At 47.5% G+C, this 17,535-nt stretch overlaps 1 protein-coding gene across 18 annotated transcripts in view; it reads right to left on the bottom strand.

Annotated features, from left to right (window-relative positions):
• CACNA1A (calcium voltage-gated channel subunit alpha1 A) overlaps positions 1 to 17,535 on the bottom strand; it is a 2,932,691-nt gene that overhangs the window by 1,641,562 nt on the left and 1,273,594 nt on the right. For all 18 annotated transcript variants that reach the window (XM_069604327.1, XM_069604317.1, XM_069604315.1 and 15 more), the window contains one exon: positions 589 to 701. In XM_069604327.1, coding sequence (XP_069460428.1) covers positions 589 to 701 — 113 coding nt within the window. The remainder of the gene's footprint in view (positions 1 to 588; positions 702 to 17,535) is intronic.

Consider the following 17,535-nt stretch of genomic DNA (forward strand, 5'->3'; position numbering starts at 1 on the left):
TCTCTGACAGTGGTGGACCAAACTGCAGGCCCAGACACACCTGTGCTAATCAATGTACTACCTACAAGTCTAACTTCATCACTAAGAGGCGGTGGACCAGATAAACGTCCAGACAAATCTGTGCTAGTCCATGTACTTTATACAAGTCCAACTCCATCTGTGAGAGGCTAGTCACTATTGCAACCTGTTGTTGGCCCTTACAAACAGACTAAGAACTACCGTTAGTAGAGCATCCTGTGGACAAAATAAAAGGTAATTAACACACTCTTAGTCAGTGGAAAATACTTAATGGTCTTCCACATTGTAGCAGGCCATAAACTAAGCATGTAAACACTACCTGGTCCCATGAAGTAAATAGAGAATGGCACATTTTTAAAACAAAAACTTGCAACTGGAAACATAGGTCACAGGGGTCTCTCCCATTGTGTACCTATACCCTAGCAACATGGAAGAGGCGGCAGAAACTCTATTGCAAAACCTCAGGCCTAGAACAAGTACATCAATACAGTGTAAGGTATTCTTCACCCAACCATCTGCACAACACTAACATCAACATAAAAGCCAATTCCATCCAGTGTAGACACTTACTGCGCAGTCGAAACAGTTGAATGAAGAGTGAAAGTAAGGCCTCGATCCCAGCCCATACATTTTTATAAACATTTCGGACATAAAGAGTCCCAAGAAAATGAATTCTGCATAGTCTGCAAGAGAGGGAAAGAGAACAGAGTCAAAATAATGAAAGTGAAAGCAGTCTCAGATCAAGACAATTACATCAAACCCATATAATAGGATGGACCTCAAAACATACAACCCCACACCCTGTAGACATGGAGACATTCAGAATGTGCTGATTTCAAACCATGCCACCCAGCCATCCTGTGGAAATGGTGACATTCAGAAAGGCCTGGACCTCAAACAATGTCACCCCACCACCCTTTGGACATTGCTGCTCAGAATGGAGCTGGACCTCAAACCATGGCACCCTGAAGCACTATAGAAATGGTGACATTTAGAATGGGCTTGTCCCCAAACCATGCCAGCCTGCTGACCTGTAAACATTGTGAAATTCAGAATGGGCTGGCACTCAAACAACCCCATCCAGTCGCCCTCTGGAAATGGTGACATTAAGAATGAACTGGACTCAGACCATGCCACACCAGCCCCTGTGGAAATGGTAACATTGAGAATGAACTGGACTTAGACCATGCCACACCACCCACTGTGGAAATGGTGACATTGAGAATGAACTGGACTCGGACCATGCCACACCACCCCCTGTGGAAATGGTGACATTGAGAATGAACTGGACTCAGACCATGCCACACCACCCACTGTGTAAATGGTGACATTGAGAATGAACTGGACTCAGACCATGCCACACCACCCCCTGTGGAAATGGTGAAATTCAGAATGGGCTGGACCTCAAACCATGCCACACCACCCCCGGTGGAAATGGTGAAATTCAGAATGGGCTGGACCTCAAACCATGCAACACCAACCTCTGCGGAAATGGTGAAATTCAGAATACGCTGGACCTCAACCCATGCCATACCACACCTTGTGGAAATGGTGAAATTCACAATGGGCTGGACCTCAAACCATGCCAACCACCCCCTGTGTAAATGGTGAAATTCAGAAAGGACTGGACCTCAGACAAAGTCACCCCGTGGAGGTGGTGACATTCGGAATGGGCTGGACCTCAAAAATGCCACTCTGAAGCCCTGCGCAAATGGTGATATTCAAAATGGGCTGGATCTCAAAGACTGCCGTCCCACCACTCTTTAGTGATGCTCAGAATGGGCTGGAATGCATACCATCCAACCCACTGCCCAATAAAAATGGCTAAGTTCAGAATTAGTGGGATCATAAACCATGTCGATGGCTGCCTTGTGGAAATGCTAACATTCAAAATGCTACCTAATGGACAAACACATATAAGATGGAAAGGTTATTTACCTGTAATCCTTGTCTACATCATGGGTAGCTTTATAATACTTTTAAACATAGAATACTTTTATGCAGGAGAGGGATCCTGGGACAGACTACATTTGAAATAATTTAATTTCAAATACAGCCAATACATAACTAGCCAATCATTATCAGTATTACCTTTCTCTATTTGTTTTTTTAACTTACACAGAGTCCAAAAGGGAAGCTAGAGTCACTGCTTTCATGTTTGCTTTAAAAAATTCGAATCCAAACTAATTAAGAGACTAGGGAATAGAAGATGTAGGAAAAGCCCCTTGACGCTCATACCAGAAAAAATACAACCCGCTAAGGAAAAAGGCCCAATACACCTCTTGCAAGGATAACAACGTTTTATTTCCATACAAAAGGAAAAAGCAGCAACAAAGAACTCTGCTGCCGTGTAACGTTCTGCCAGAAGCTGCATGAGCAGCACACCATGAAGGTACACAGTGTCATCAGTGACATCATTACATACAGTAGAAACCCGCACGGCTGGTTGGTGCGAATCTGCTCCATAGGGGATGCCAGGCCATTGGTCCCAGCCCCGTCCGTTCAACTTCTTCCACGTAGGTGATGCTGCAGTCATCGCTCAAAGGGCGCAGAAGTAGCAATCATGTTACAAACAAAGAACACATCACTATTTATGTAACAGTGAACCTGGCATGAGCAGACAGGGGCCTGGGCGAAAAGCCAAGGTCATACTAACTCACACACTTCACTCACTCCCAGACAGGCCGGCATCTCTCCAAGGTCTTCCGCCCTCGATCTGGGATATAATTTCATCCCTCCGAGCACCTAGCAGCACAAATCAAGTGACCTAGAAGTGAAGGCAGGAAAGCCCTGCTTTATGATATGATATGATATTTTACTTGTATCGCGCTCATACACAAGTGTTTCAGAGCGCGACGACAAGGCAAGGGAGGGGAACAGGAGAGAACACAAAAACAATCTTACTAGGCCCAGTGACATTGAGAACGTGCAAGTGCATGGGAAAGGGGAAGGAGAAAAGTCCATGGAAGGGGGAGAGTGGAGAATGCAGAGCAGAGGAGAGCAGATAAATAATAATAAATACAAATAAATAGATAATAGAGGCAATAACCTGTGGTAGTGCAGCCAGCAAGTGGCAAGTGCTGTGTTTACGGCAGCAGACTGGGTAAGTCTGATAAGTGCAGAAAAAGAAGAAAATGGGGGGGTGCTGTATGGGTACAGATACAAACCCCAAGGCATGCGGGGACTGTATGGGTACAGATACAATCCCCAGAGCAAGGGGTGGCCAGGAGGCAGTGCAGGAGGGTGGCATGGTGAGCAGGTACCTGGGCCCAGGGGACAGAGTGGCCAGGTGCACAGTGCCAATAGAGCAGATCAGCAGGGGACAGGGGGAACGAAGGCAGGAGTAAAGAGGAAGGTCTTGAGGTGCTTCCGGAACCGGAGATGGTTCTCCTCAAGTTTTAGAGTGGCAGGGAGGCTATTCCAGAGGAAGACAGAGATCTACCCCAGCTTGTTTCTTTGAAAAACAATGGACCCTGAGGGAGTTAGAGGTAGAGGAGCGAAGAGCTTGAGAGGAGAGGTATTTGTGGAGAGGTAGCTGAAGGTATTTTGGACCCTGGCCCCAGAAAGCCTTGTGGACAATGCAGAGGGTTTTGAATTTAATCCTGCATCCACTTTGAGCCAATTGAGAGATTTCAGAGCTGGAGAGATACGCTCCCAGGGCTTGAGGCCAAGGACAAGTCTTCAGTCCTGTTCTGGATTAGTTGCAGAGGGCGGAGAGTAGAGGCAGGTAGATTTAGAAAGAGGCTGTTACAATAGTCCAACCTAGAGAGAACCAGAGCTTGGGAGACAGTGAGTTTCTGGGGGAAGGAGAGGAAAGGCAGAGGACCTCTGAGGAGGTACAGTAGGAAGTGTGACTTTTTAGAGACCTCAGAGATGTGGGAAGGAAAGTGTGTAGTCAAAGATGACCCTGAGGTTCTTAACCTCGCAGGTTGGAATAGGAGGAGGGCCAATGGAGGCCGGCCAGAGAGAGAGGGGAAAGGATGGTGAAGGTGTGTCGATGAAGAGAATCTCTGTCTTGCTGGCGTTGAGACAAAGATCATTGGCGGCACACCAATCTTGAATGGCAGTTGGGCAATCAGAGATGAGATAGGGAGAGGAGGTGGCCGAGGGAAGCCTGAAAATGAGTTTAGTGTCGTCAGCGTAGCACTGGAAATTTGAGCAGAAAATGGCAATGCAGTGAGTGAGAGTTGCCAGGTTTTGGTAGAAAAGCCAGGGCGAGAGGTTAGACCCTGGGGAACACCATAGGTAGAGAGGAAGATAGATGATAGGAAGGACCCAAGTTGGACCTGGTAGGGCCGATCAAAGATCTTTTTTATCGATTGGGGGTCTAACAGGTTTATGATCAGAGGTCTGAGGCTTGCTGGTACCATGCAATTCAGGAGTCCTACAACTAGGGCATTTGGGTGCCATAACTTACAATTGGGACTGGTGGGGGTTGCAGGCTCGTGCCTCCTTCTCATGGGATCGTATTGTTCACAGACACTCAGGCCTCCTCCCAGGGCCTTGCTGGGCACATTCTTCCCAGTGTGCGAAGGTTGGCAACATTTTAGAACAATAAAGGGTTAATGGATCTGTTTAGCCCTGGCCTTTCTTTTTTTATTTTTTTTATTGTGTTGTATAATTGAAACATAAACTTTTATACATCATAAAAAACAATATGTGTATCCGCTAAAACATATAGAGCAAAAAATAAATATCACAAGAAAAAAGAAAAACAACAGAGTATCTAAACACAATAAAAAAAAGAAAAATGTCATACAAATAGACGCTTCATATTTACCCAAAGCAGTCTTATTTACCAGATACATTTAACCAACAACATATTAAAACAACAAATAAAAAGGATAGCACATACAACATCAATAGCATCCTGGCATAATGTCGCAAAACAAGACAATATTAACTTAAATATTCTCAAGCAGTTTAACATTAGCATCTAGGCATGACAAATATTTTTCAGCAGCCATCCAAACCTGAGTAATGTCTATAGTCAGACCATGGCTATGTCCAGATAGACTTCTCATCCAAAATAAATCACTAGTGATATCGTCCAAATGTGTTCCTCGGGTTAACCCATCTATGCTCCAGTTATTTCCAGAACCTTCAGCCTATTGAATCGCAGGTTTAAAAATATTCTTCGTACAATTGGAGAAGGAAGTATCTTAAGATACTGCTGTGGCTCTTTATAGCTGAAATGTAGCTTTGAGAATGACCTTAGGGATTTCATCCCCCCTATCTTCTCATGACTTATGGCCCAATCCCATTTCTCAGCATCATTCTTTAAAGATTTAAGCAGGGCACTTTTCCCTTCTTCCCAGTGAGGACACCATCCTATTTTTTCGAAATATTTAGTACATTGCTTTTCACATCTCTGTAGAGCATCACATTTCATTTCTCCCAGAGCACTTTTCAAAATAGACATTAATGATTGAGCATTAGCATACATAATCCTTATAAGCAATTTCCCTCTCTTTATTTCGATCAGAGTCGCCAGGGAGATGAGCCCTAATTCAAGGCGTATCGCTGCCATCGGGGTATAATTAGTTAGTCCCAGAACTTTCCTCCATGTCTGTCATGGGCCACAATAATAAACATAGTATTCCAGTGCTGGGAAGGGCTCAGGAACTAATGACGATCAGCATCAAGAAGATGCAAGCCACAAAAAACAAAATACTTTTGTACAAAAGGCTGTTGTGTCCTTTCTGCAGGAGAAACAGCTCCAGGACCACATCTCCCAAGCACCCCTGGGCCAAGAACTACATGTTGAAGCCCCCGTCGGGCGGGGCACGCGCGCGCATGCGCACGCGTTCAACAAGAGCACAGGGCTTGTGCTCAGGACAGCAACCAGAGAGGACGTGTTCTCCGGAGCTCCAAGCAAGGGGAAGCTCACGAGGGGCCACGCCCCATGCAACCTCCACCCGGGCCCCTCAAGCCATACAGATAAGTACCGCAGACAATCAGCAGCGTAAGCCGAGCTGGGAGAAGGCGCGCAGCGCAGTGCAGAACACTAGAGAGTCAGAGAACACCACCAGCAACGGCGGTCAGGGGCACGCGCAGGGGGGCTCCGCCCAACCTCTTCATGTTCCCCCCTCCCCAGCAAAGCTAAGTCTTGAATATTAACGCCATAAGTGCCTGCAATTGAACTACGCGCAACTATAGAAAAACACGCAGCGCATAGTTGGGCATGTTTAACCCACTAACAGCCGTCTAGATTAATCCACGAGTTGTTGCTGCGCAGAAACCTTTGGGGCAACACGATTTGGGCAATAGCGGACGCGGAGCCACGCGCGGCAGTCATCCGCTCGTAAAGGGAAAAACTCTGCATAACTTTTGAGCACTGAAAGACGCGGAGCCACGCGCGGCTGCAATCCGCTCGTAAAGGGGCATATTAACAGCTGCATGTACTAAACTAATGAGCACTGAAGGGTGCATGAAATTCTAGTGCAAGAGTGAGTGAATGTCAGCATTCAGTGTGTGATGTAACACGCAGATGGTAATTCCCACTCTCTTTTCAGCATAACACTGCTCCGGATTCCGGACCTGAGAGTGCGCAGGCAGGAGGCCAGCACTCACCCCTTGAGATAAGTCCCTTTCTGGTTATAAGCCTTGTTCTGGGGGCTGGGGGGGAAATGTGCATGTTGTGAATATCTATGTCTATGAATACCAGTTATTGCTTTGTGTTATCCAATGTCCCCTTCCCTGACCACCTCCCCTCTCCCAGCCCTCTTTCCGGTTACCCTAACTACTGAACCTATCCAACCATCGAGATCCTAACCCTCTTTCCCCGCCCGGGTCGCGGAAGCTTGTGTAAGTCTAACTTGCAGGCGCCAAGACCCTGGAGGGGTAGGTTGGTTCGTGCCACTCCTGAGCCTGGAAGCTGAAGTCGTGACAGAAGCACAAGCCCAAGTGTCACCGGCTCTCGAGTGGTACGACCCAACCAGTCATGGAGGAACTCACCAAGGTCCTGCAGAATCTGCAGGCTGAGCTTGCTGCCACTAGACGGTGTTAGCCACTCAGGTGCTTAGTCTATCTGCCCAAACTTCCCCCCCTTCCTGGTGGTGCAGCGACGCCTACTCCGGTCCAGGTACATGTAACTCATGAACACATGGTTCCCTTGGCTCCCCCGGAAAGGTATGGGGGGGGGATCCTCAGAAATATCAGACCTTCCTCACACAATGTAAACTTCATTTCTTGACCAAACATGCAGCGTTTCGATCAACCCAAGCTAGAACAGCTTTTGTCATTTCGTATTTGACAGGGGACGCAGCGGCTTGGGCAAATCCATTAATACAAAGGGATGATGCAGTTTTGTATGACTGGGAAGACTTCCAGAATGAGTTCAGAAAGATATTTGATCGTAGGGCGGCTACAATGTGCAAAGATCGGGAGTTGCTAACCTTGCGTCAAGGGAATAAAGAATTGGTGACATACGTCACCCAGTTTAACCGCCTGGTTGCAGAGGCAGAATGGCCTCGAGAAAAACAAATGTCCCTTTTTTATCAGGGACTGAGAGAAGAGATTAAAGATCTCATAGCTCAAGTTGATCCCCAGTCGCTCGATTGCCCAGCAATGATCGATTTAGCTTTGCGATTAGATCACCGGCAGGCCAAGCGCCGAGGAGACAGGAAACGCGGGGACTCAAGACCGATAGCACGGTTAGATCAGTTCCGTGGGCCACGCCCTACGGGCCCGTCTGAAAAGACGTCTGGAGACGAACCCATGCAAATAGGCTCGACCAGAGGTCCTCTTACTAAAGAGGAAAAAGAGCGCCGACGTAAGGAGGGGCTCTGTATGTATTGTGGCTCAGCAGGACATTTTATAAAGGAGTGTTCCACCAAACCCAAGGCACAGGGAAACGTATCGGCTTGACAGTAGTAGGGGTGATACGGTCGAGCCAAGTGGCAGAAGATGCCCCAGCAGTTAAGTTTGCAAATTTTGCTCCACATATAACCTTGACAGGTACCCTAGGTTTTCTCGATCAGAGGGTCTCCGTGGCTTTGCTGTTGGACTCAGGGGCCACAGGCAACTTTATTGACATAGCATATGCGTGTGAACTAGGAGTACCCTTAAGTCAAAAGACCTCCCCAGAGGCGGTACGAGCAGTTGACGGTACTGCATTAAGTTCTGGACTTATTACACAGTGTACTCAAACGCTGTCGTCATGCTGCCAAAAATGTCATATAGAAAATATTCAGTTTGATCTAATTGCAGCCCCTCAGTTTGAGATCATTCTAGGTTTACCCTGGTTGATTAAACACGATCCACAGGTGCGATGGTCTAAGGGGGAAGTCTCTCTAACCTCTCCATATTGCTTGGAGAATTGTATTGTCTCAGAGAAGGTCGACAAGCCTGTTCAAAGCTCTGAAATAAGTGTGTGTTCCACATTCATCGAGGAACCCGATCTGAGTTCTTTGCCTCCAGAATACCTTGAGTACAGGGATGTATTTAGCAAGCAAGCAGCTGAAACTCTGCCACCTCACAGGTCATTTGACTGCCGAATTGATTTCGAGCCAGGGGCGGTTTTGCCTTGTAGTAGGGTTTACGCCCTCACAGAAGCAGAAACCATCCATTTAAAGAACTATATAGACACTAATTTAAAGAATGGATTTATTATGCCATCTAACTCACCGGTCTCGTCTCCACTCTTCTTCATACCTAAGAAGACCGGAGACTTGAGAACGTGTATCGATTATCGCGGGGTAAATCGCATAACCATCAAGAACCAATACCCTTTACCTCTGATACCGGTTCTATTAGACCAGGTCCGCAAGGCTAAGGTTTATACTAAGCTGGATCTCCGAGGAGCATATCACCTGGTGCGGGTAAGAACCGGTGATGAATGGAAAACGGCCTTTAGAACCAAATTCGGGCTCTATGAGTACCAAGTGATGCTGTTTGGTTTGTGCAACGCTCCCGCAGCTTTCCAGCACTTCTTAGACAAGGTTTTGCGAGGGTATTTGTACGTGTTCGCGGTGGTCTATATAGACGACATCTTGATATATTCTAATAACATGGAAGAACACATAAAACATGTAAGGGCAGTACTCCAACGGCTTCGAGAACATCGTTTGTTCGCTAAAATAGAGAAATGCGAATTTCATTGTACTACAGTAGAATTCCTGGGATATTTATTGACACCCTCTGGTGTTCAAATAGACCAGCAAAAAGTACAAGCTATCCTAGATTGGCCGGCTCCTACCACTGTGAAGGAAGTACAGACATTCCTGGGATTTGCGAATTTCTATCGCAGGTTTATAAAAAACTTCTCGGAGTTGGTCACCCCCATTACAACCTTGCTAAAGAAGGGGAAGATATTCCAGTGGGATGAGGCTGCAGAACGAGGATTTCAAAAACTAAAGCACGCCTTCACTTCGGCCCCAGTTCTAAGGCACCCGGATGTGGCGTCGCCTTTCGTGGTTGAGACTGATGCCTCCAGTTACGCTTTGGGAGCCGTCTTCTCTCAACGGGATGGATCAACAGGGTTATTACACCCAGTTGCATACTACTCTCGGAAACTGCTTCCGGCTGAAATAAATTACACCATAGCAGACCGAGAATTATTGGCCGTAAAGGCAGCTTTCGAGGAGTGGCGCCATTATCTTCTAGGCGCTCACCATACCATAACAGTGATCACTGATCATAGAAATCTACAGTTCATCAAAACTGCAAAAACCCTCAGTCCCCGACAGTTGCATTGGGCGCTTTATTTTGCAGATTTTGACTTCCTCATAACATATCGTCCAGGATCAGACAATGGTAAAGCTGACCTGTTCTCACGATACCCTGAAAATGAGATAAGAAACAACAAAGGAATACGTCCAATAATCCCCGCAGCACGAATTGTCGGGTTAGTAGGTCGGCCCAATATCTTTGAGGACGTACTCCACGCCATGTCTACTCAGGAATTGAATGAGTGGTGTTCTCGAGGTTCTCAACTCACCTTAGTGAAGGGTCTCCTGTATTATGCCTCTGCCTTGTACTTACCAACGACGACCCTCAGGGAAGAGGTTATGAGTGGGTGTCATGAAGCTCCCACTGCAGGACATCAAGGTATAGCTAAAACACAACAAAATGTGGCACGTCATTACTGGTGGCCTACCTTACACCGGGACGTTCGACTCTATGTAACCAATTGTAGCACTTGCAGTAGACAAAAGGCCAGTCATCAGAAACCTGCCGGCTTTTTACAACCACTGCCTTCTCCACCGACTCCTTGGCATACAATTACCATGGATCTGATTATGGATCTACCACCCATTCGAAAATACACTTCGATTCTAGTCGTGGTTGATTCATTAACCAAAATGGGTCATTTTATCCCTTGTCGGGGTGTCCCCACTGCCGGAGAATCGGCAGAATTATTTCTGCACAACATAGTACGACTCCCCGGTTTACCTACGCGAGTCATTACAGATCACGGGCCGCAATTCACCTCACGCTTTTGGCGAGCCTTTTGCCAACTAATTGGCATGGAGGTGAGTTTGTCTTCAGGGTACCATCCAGAAACAGATGGACAGACAGAGAAAGTAAATCAGGGGCTTGAACAGTACCTCCGCTGTTACACCACCACCTCTGAATCATCGTGGGTGGAATATGTCTGGTTGGCTGAAATCGCCTACAATAATTCAGTTCACTGCTCCACAGGGTACACGCCAGACTATGGAGTCTACGGCTACCATCCCAGGGTCTTGCCCACCGTTGCTAATGTACCCCAGGAAAATGTACCCACGCTGTTAGGGTTGCATTCACATGCGCGCCAGGTTTGGACAAACATACAACAAAACCTAAATAAAGCCAAGCAAACTTATAAGGCCTATGCAGACAAAAAAAGACGTGATAGCCCCCAGTATAAACCAGGAGATCGAGTTTGGCTCTCCAGGCACCACATTCGAATGACAGGGCCCCGTAAATTACAGCCCCGATTCATTGGACCATTTACCATAACCGCTGTGATCAATCCGGTGGCAGTACGACTCAGGTTACCCAGCCAAATGAAGATCCACCCAACCTTTCATGCATCATTGCTTAAGCCCGCCCTACCTACTATCCGTACTACAAAACCACCACCCATTATGGTACAAGGACACCCGGAGTATGAAGTGCGGGCTATCTTGAACTCGCAACACCGGAAAGATGGGCTATATTACCTCATTGACTGGGTTGGGTACGGCCCGGAGGATCGATCTTGGAAATCTGCTAGGGATGTTCATGCACCACGACTGGTCAAGGCATTCCATCGTAACCATCCAACTAAACCTAAGCCCAGATCCTCTTGTGCGGGGGGGAGTACTGTCATGGGCCACAATAATAAACATAGTATTCCAGTGCTGGGAAGGGCTCAGGAACTAATGACGATCAGCATCAAGAAGATGCAAGCCACAAAAAACAAAATACTTTTGTACAAAAGGCTGTTGTGTTCTTTCTGCAGGTGAAACAGCTCAAGGACCACATCTCCCAAGCACCCCTGGGCCAAGAACTACATGTTGAAGCCCCCGTCTACGGGGGGAGCACGCGCGTGCATGCGCACGTGTTCAACAAGAGCACAGGGCTTGTGCTCAGGACAGCAACCAGAGAGGACGTGTTCTCCGGAGCTCCGAGCAAGGGGAAGCTCACGAGGGGCCTCACCCCATGCAACCTCCACCCGGGCCCCTCAAGCCATACAGATAAGTACCGCAGACAATCAGCAGCGTAAGCCGAGCTGGCGGAAGGCGCGCAGCGCAGTGCAGAACACTAGAGAGTCAGAGAACACCACCAGCAACGGCGGTCAGGGGCATGCGCAGGGGGGCTCCGCCCAACCTCCTCATGTCCCCCGCCGCCCCAGCAAAGCTAAGTCTTGAATATTAACGCCATAAGTGCCTGCAATTGAACTACGCGCAACTATAGAAAAACACACAGCGCATAGTGGGCATGTTTAACCCACTAACAGCCGTCTAGATTACGCCACGAGTTGTTGCTGCGCAGAAACCTTTGGGGCAACACGATTTGGGCAATAGCGGACGCGGAGCCACGCGCAGCAGTCATCCGCTCGTAAAGGGAAAAACCCTGCATAACTTTTGAGCAATGAAAGACGCGGAGCCACACGCAGCTGCAATCCGCTCGTAAAGGGGCATATTAACAGCTGCATGTACTAAACTAATGAGCACTGAAGGGTGCATGAACGTCTAGTGCAAGAGTGAGTGAATGTCAGCATTCAGTGTGTGATGTAACACGCAGATGGTAATTCCCACTCTCTTTTCAGCATAACACTGCTCCGGATTCCAGACCTGAGAGTGCGCAGGCAGGAGGCCAGCACTCACCCCTTGAGATAAGTCCCTTTCTGGTTATAAGCCTTGTTGTGGGGGATGGGGGTGAAATGTGCATGGTGTGAATATCTATGTCTATGAATACCAGTTATTGCTTTGTGTTATCCAATGTCCCCTTCCCTGACCACCTCCCCTCTCCCAGCCCTCTTTCCGGTTACCCTAACTACTGAACCTATCCAACCATCGAGATCCTAACCCTCTTTCCCCGCCCGGGTCGCGGAAGCTTGTGTAAGTCTAACTTGAAGGCGCCAAGACCCTGGAGGGGTAGGTTGGTTCGTGCCACTCCTGAGCCTGGAAGCTGAAGTCGTGACAATATCACTGCCTCCAACTGATTGGCCCATTCTCCCCACTCATCCACAGATGTTTCTAGACTATATAGAAAGGTAGCAGAGAGTTTTTGTTTATAAATACTCAGTATGCCACATAATGAATAACCTGCATTTATTTTAAAAGATCCTAATAGCTGCGATAATAGACAATGCCTTGGTTTTCTTGTTTTCTTGTGCCCTGCGATTTTTTTTCTTCCAGACAAAGATCAACTCCCAAATATCTATAATGGTCAGTTCTAGTAATCAAGACTAACTGACTGAACTGAGTCTTAGTTAGATTGATTTTCAGTCCAATGTTTTCTGCATACTTACATACATCTAATGTACTTCTTACACTAGCTATATACGTATTATCCATAATAATAAGATCGTTGGTATAGCCAATCCATCCAATCTTATTATCTCCTATTTTTGGTAATGCATTACATTTGTCTACAAAAATCGTTCCAAAGTCTGAGAAAAACAGGTTGAAAAGGGTAGGTGCGAGTGCACACCCCTGTCTAACTCCCCTCCTAATTGGAATTTGTTCAGTAAGACCACCACAGTTGTTTAGTCGTATTCCTGCCGTAGTATTCTTATAGATCATTTGATATGCATAAATTAGATGATTTGGCATGCCCAATTTTTGCAATTTACTCCATAATAAGACTCTATCTATGTTATCAAAGGCTGATGAGAAATCAACACATAATATATTAAGAAGAAAGCCTTTCTGTCAAGGGTGGCACTCTATTAAGACTGGCACAGGACACCCAGAAAGGGTTTGGGTGGTTGTGCCAAATAAAGTGGACAGATAAGAACACACACAGCGGAAAGGAAAGAGAACAAAGAGTAGGCAAGAGTAGCAAGGGAAAAGATACAGAATGAATACCCTCTTGGGGTGTATGCAGATATAGGAAAAGAGTATTCCACAAACCTTGGAAATACTCTAGCCTTCTGCACAGTTTGCTATAACAGAGGCCCACGTTGTTTGCTCATTTATTTATTTATATTTATATAGCGCGCAAGTAACCCACGGGCATTGAGGCGCTGTTACTTGCAAAAATCTTAGTTACAGGCATATAGTCATTCATAGGTACAGTATGAGTTCGACAAAGCATAGAGCTGACATTTTGGTTGGTACAGTATGTCATTACAGTTCAGTTTATGCATTAGGAATATATGAGATGTATTCGACTAGTGCAACGCATCTTATGTGAATAAGATTGTTTTCAAGGTTTTGCGGAAGGTGCTGTGGGAGCACTCGCCTCTGATTGTGGGAGGTAGGGCGTTCCAGTGCGTGGGTGCGAGATATGGGAAGCTGGATCCGCCCGCTCTGACTTTTTTTACTAATGGCACAGAGAGCATGTTAGTATATGGTGATCTGGTTGGCCTCGTAGAAGAGACGGGGTGGATCCTCTGGGAGAGGTAGTCAGGGGCAGTGAGGTGAATGCACTTGTGGGTCAGTGTCAGTGTCTTGAAGATGATTCGTTCTTTTATTGGGAGCCAGTGTGCTAGCTTTCTGGCCTCCGAGATGTGTTCCCTTTTGGCAATGCCTTGGGCTGCCCGGAGAGCACTATTCTGAATGATTTGCAACCTCTCTAGGTTTCTATTGGAGGTGCCTAGAAAGAGTACATTGCAATAGTCAAGCCTGGATCCAGTGATGGCTCTGGCTATGTTAGTGCAGTTCTCTTTGGAGAGAAAGGGCCTGACTGCGTTGATAAGTTTGGCATGGTATGCAGCTGCAGAGGCTATAGCATTGACTTGTTTATCCATGGATAGGTTGGAGTCCAAGTAGACTCCAAGGGTTTTGACTGATTCTGAGACAGGTATTTTGATAGAGTCTATGGTGAAGTGGCTGAATTGGGAGTCTAGATTTTTCAGTGTGTCAGGTGAGCCTACCAAAAGGAGTTCAGTCTTGTCAGAGTTGAGGCATAGTCCATTGTCTGCCATCCAGGCTTGGATGGTGTTGTAGAGGTTGTTGAGGGTCATGGAGGCAGTGTCATAGTTACCAGTGAGGGTTAGGAGGATCTGTGTGTCGTCGGCGTAGTTAGTGTATGAAATGCCCATGGCGTCGAGGATGAGAAAGAGTGGTCGTGTGAAGATGTTGTAGAGGGTGGGTGAGAGGCAGGAGCCTTGGGGCACACCGCAGAGAATGGTAGTTGGAGATGCGGATGCTGAGTCCGAGAATACTTGCATGGTTCTGCCTTGTAGGAAGGAAGTGATCCATGCTGTGGCTTCAGGGGAGAATTTGGCAGTAGAGGAGAAGTGGTGGCATAGGACGTCATGATCCACGAGGTCGAAAGCCGCGGATAGGTCAAGAAGTAAGAGAAGTGCTGGTTTGGCCATGTCTCTGGCATCGTCCATTTGGTTTTTCAGGTCAAGTAGGGCGGTTTCAGTCCCGTGTCTGGGGCGGAAGCCTGATTGGCGGAGTCCTAGGAGTTTGTTCTCCTCAATGAAGTGTTGAACCTGCAGGTAGGCTGCTTTGTCCAGTATTTTGAGGAGGAAAGGGACAGTGGTGATAGGTCTATAGTTGTTGGGGGATGTGGGGTCGAGAGTTGGCTTTTTTAAGAGAGGGCGGACCCAGGCTTCCTTGAGGGAGGCAGGGACTTTCCCAGTAGCAAAGGAGGCGTTTACAAAGGCTGTAAGGAAGGGAGCTAGCGCTTCAGAGCAGTCTTTGATAATGGTGGCTGGGCATGCATCACCTTTGCAGTTGGAGGGTTTGATGTTCCTCATTATGTTGGTGATGTCTTTTTCTAGAATGGGTTTGAATGAGAAAGGTTGGGGGGGGGGGGTCCGGGGCTGGTGGTGGGGCAGGGGTGTGTGTGTTGGGTAGGGCTTGCTTAGTGGCTAGTATTTTGTTTTGGAGCAGGTTCAATTTATTTTGCATGGCTGTTTGTATAGCATCACACCAGGCCTTGTGTTTGGTGAAGTTCTGGGGGGCGGGCGTGGGTGTTTCAAGCTCCCTGAAAATGGCAAAGATTTCTTTAGTGCTGGATTGTGCTTCAGAGATTCTGGATTCAAAGGATTTGGCCTTAGCTAGGGTGATTGCTTTTTTATATCTAGTGGAGCAAGATTTAAAAGTCGTCTTGTCTTTGTCGGAGTGAGACAATTGCCACTGAGTGAGAGCGGCCTTTTTTTCAATGCGGAGTGCGAGGAGGTCCGGGGTGAACCAGGAGTTGGAGTGGCTGGTGGGTTTGGGCTTACGGGGTTTAAGGGGGGCAATGGAATTAATGGCTGCTTTGATGGTAACTTCGTAGGCTGTTGCGAGTGTTTCTGGGTCTGTGGAGAAAGGGGGTCTGAAGGCTGGGCCTTGGAGGAAAGGCAGTAGCTTTTCCTTAGTGAGTTGGCGGGAGCTTCTGGCAAGACAGGGTGGCAGTGGTTGGGGTGGGGGGGTGGTGGAGCGGGTAGTGAGGATGTTGAAGGTGATGATGTGGTGGTCTGACCATGGGGTGGGAGAGTTGCCAGTGATAATGAGAGGGCAGTTGTGTTGCGCAATCCAGTCGAGAGTTCTGCCCTGGGTGTGGGTTGGGCTAAAGATGGTGTTATTGTACCCCAGAGCCTTGAGGGCTGAGTCCAGGGATTTGGCTGCTGGGTCCTTCCTGTCCAGGAGACCTAGGTTAACATCCCCAAGGAGGATGGCTTTTGATTGTTTTTTGAGGTTGTCAGAGAGGAGGTGGATGAGGGAGGCTTGGAAGTCACCTGTTGAGCCTGGGGGGCGGTAGACAATGTGGACAGTAATGGTACATTGGGGGGATAGGTTGATTTTGACTTGGAGGTAGTCACTGTTGAGTAAGGATTTCTCTACCTTCCTGATAGAGAGGCAGTCTTTGGCAATAATTGCTACACCTCCACCTTTGGAGAGGCGATCTTGTCTAGTGATGGAGTATCCAGGTGGTAGTGCGAGGGCGAGTGCTGGGCCAGAGGCATCGTGTAGCCATGTTTCAGAGATCATGAGTAGATCGAGGTCATGGGTGGTTAGGAGGTCATGGATGTCTAAAGCGTGGGCGTTGATGGACCTAGCGTTAATCAAGGCACATTTAAGATGTGGTCCGGTAGTGGCTGGGGGGGGGGGGGGTGGGCACAGGTGGTAATACATTTGGCACAGTAGCATTCAAAATGGTGGTAGATGAATTGCAAACCACATGTTTTACACTGGGGGGCTCATTTTCAGTGGTGGTGGGCACAGGTGGTAATACATTTGGCACAGTAGCATTCAAAATGGTGGTAGAAGAATTGCAAACCACAGGTTTTACACTGGGGGGCTCATGTTCAGTGGTGGTGGGCACAGGTGGTAATACATTTGGCACAGTAGCATTCAAAATGGTGGTAGAAGAATTGCAAACCACAGGTTTTACACTGGGGGGCTCATTTTCAGTGGTGGTGGGCACAGGTGGTAATACATTTGGCACAGTAGCATTCAAAATGGTGGTAGAAGAATTGCAAACCACAGGTTTTACACTGGGGGGCTCATTTTCATGACTTGGAACAGCAGCTATGGGTGTCTGTAATGTAGAAACGAGACAAGGGAAGGGGCAGAGGTTGACTGATGGGAACCAACAGACAAGCTCCGTACAAAAGGGTCTACAAACAGTACAAGAGAAGATACTACAGACAAATCCAGGAAAGAAGGCGATAGCAAACTAGCAGAAGGAAATGAAGGGAAAGTCGTGTAACAGGATAGGATTGCAGAGGACAGTAAGGAACAAGGTTGAGAGCTCAGAGGATCAGGAAAGCAATGAGTAAGCTCACAGGAGTAGGACTGTAAGGTAGAAAGCCCAGAGGAAAAGGGCTTAGGGCAGCAGAGTAAAGCAGACTGCACAGCAAGGATCCCAAAAGGGCAGGGCAGTAAGGAGTGAACCCTGAGGGACAGGGCCGCTGAACGTAGAAGGTAGCAGAGGACTGTA

The sequence above is a fragment of the Ambystoma mexicanum genome, chromosome 3q (genome assembly GCF_040938575.1).
Source record: "Ambystoma mexicanum isolate Mex_15411 chromosome 3q, UKY_AmexF1_1, whole genome shotgun sequence".
Lineage (NCBI taxonomy): Eukaryota > Metazoa > Chordata > Amphibia > Caudata > Ambystomatidae > Ambystoma > Ambystoma mexicanum.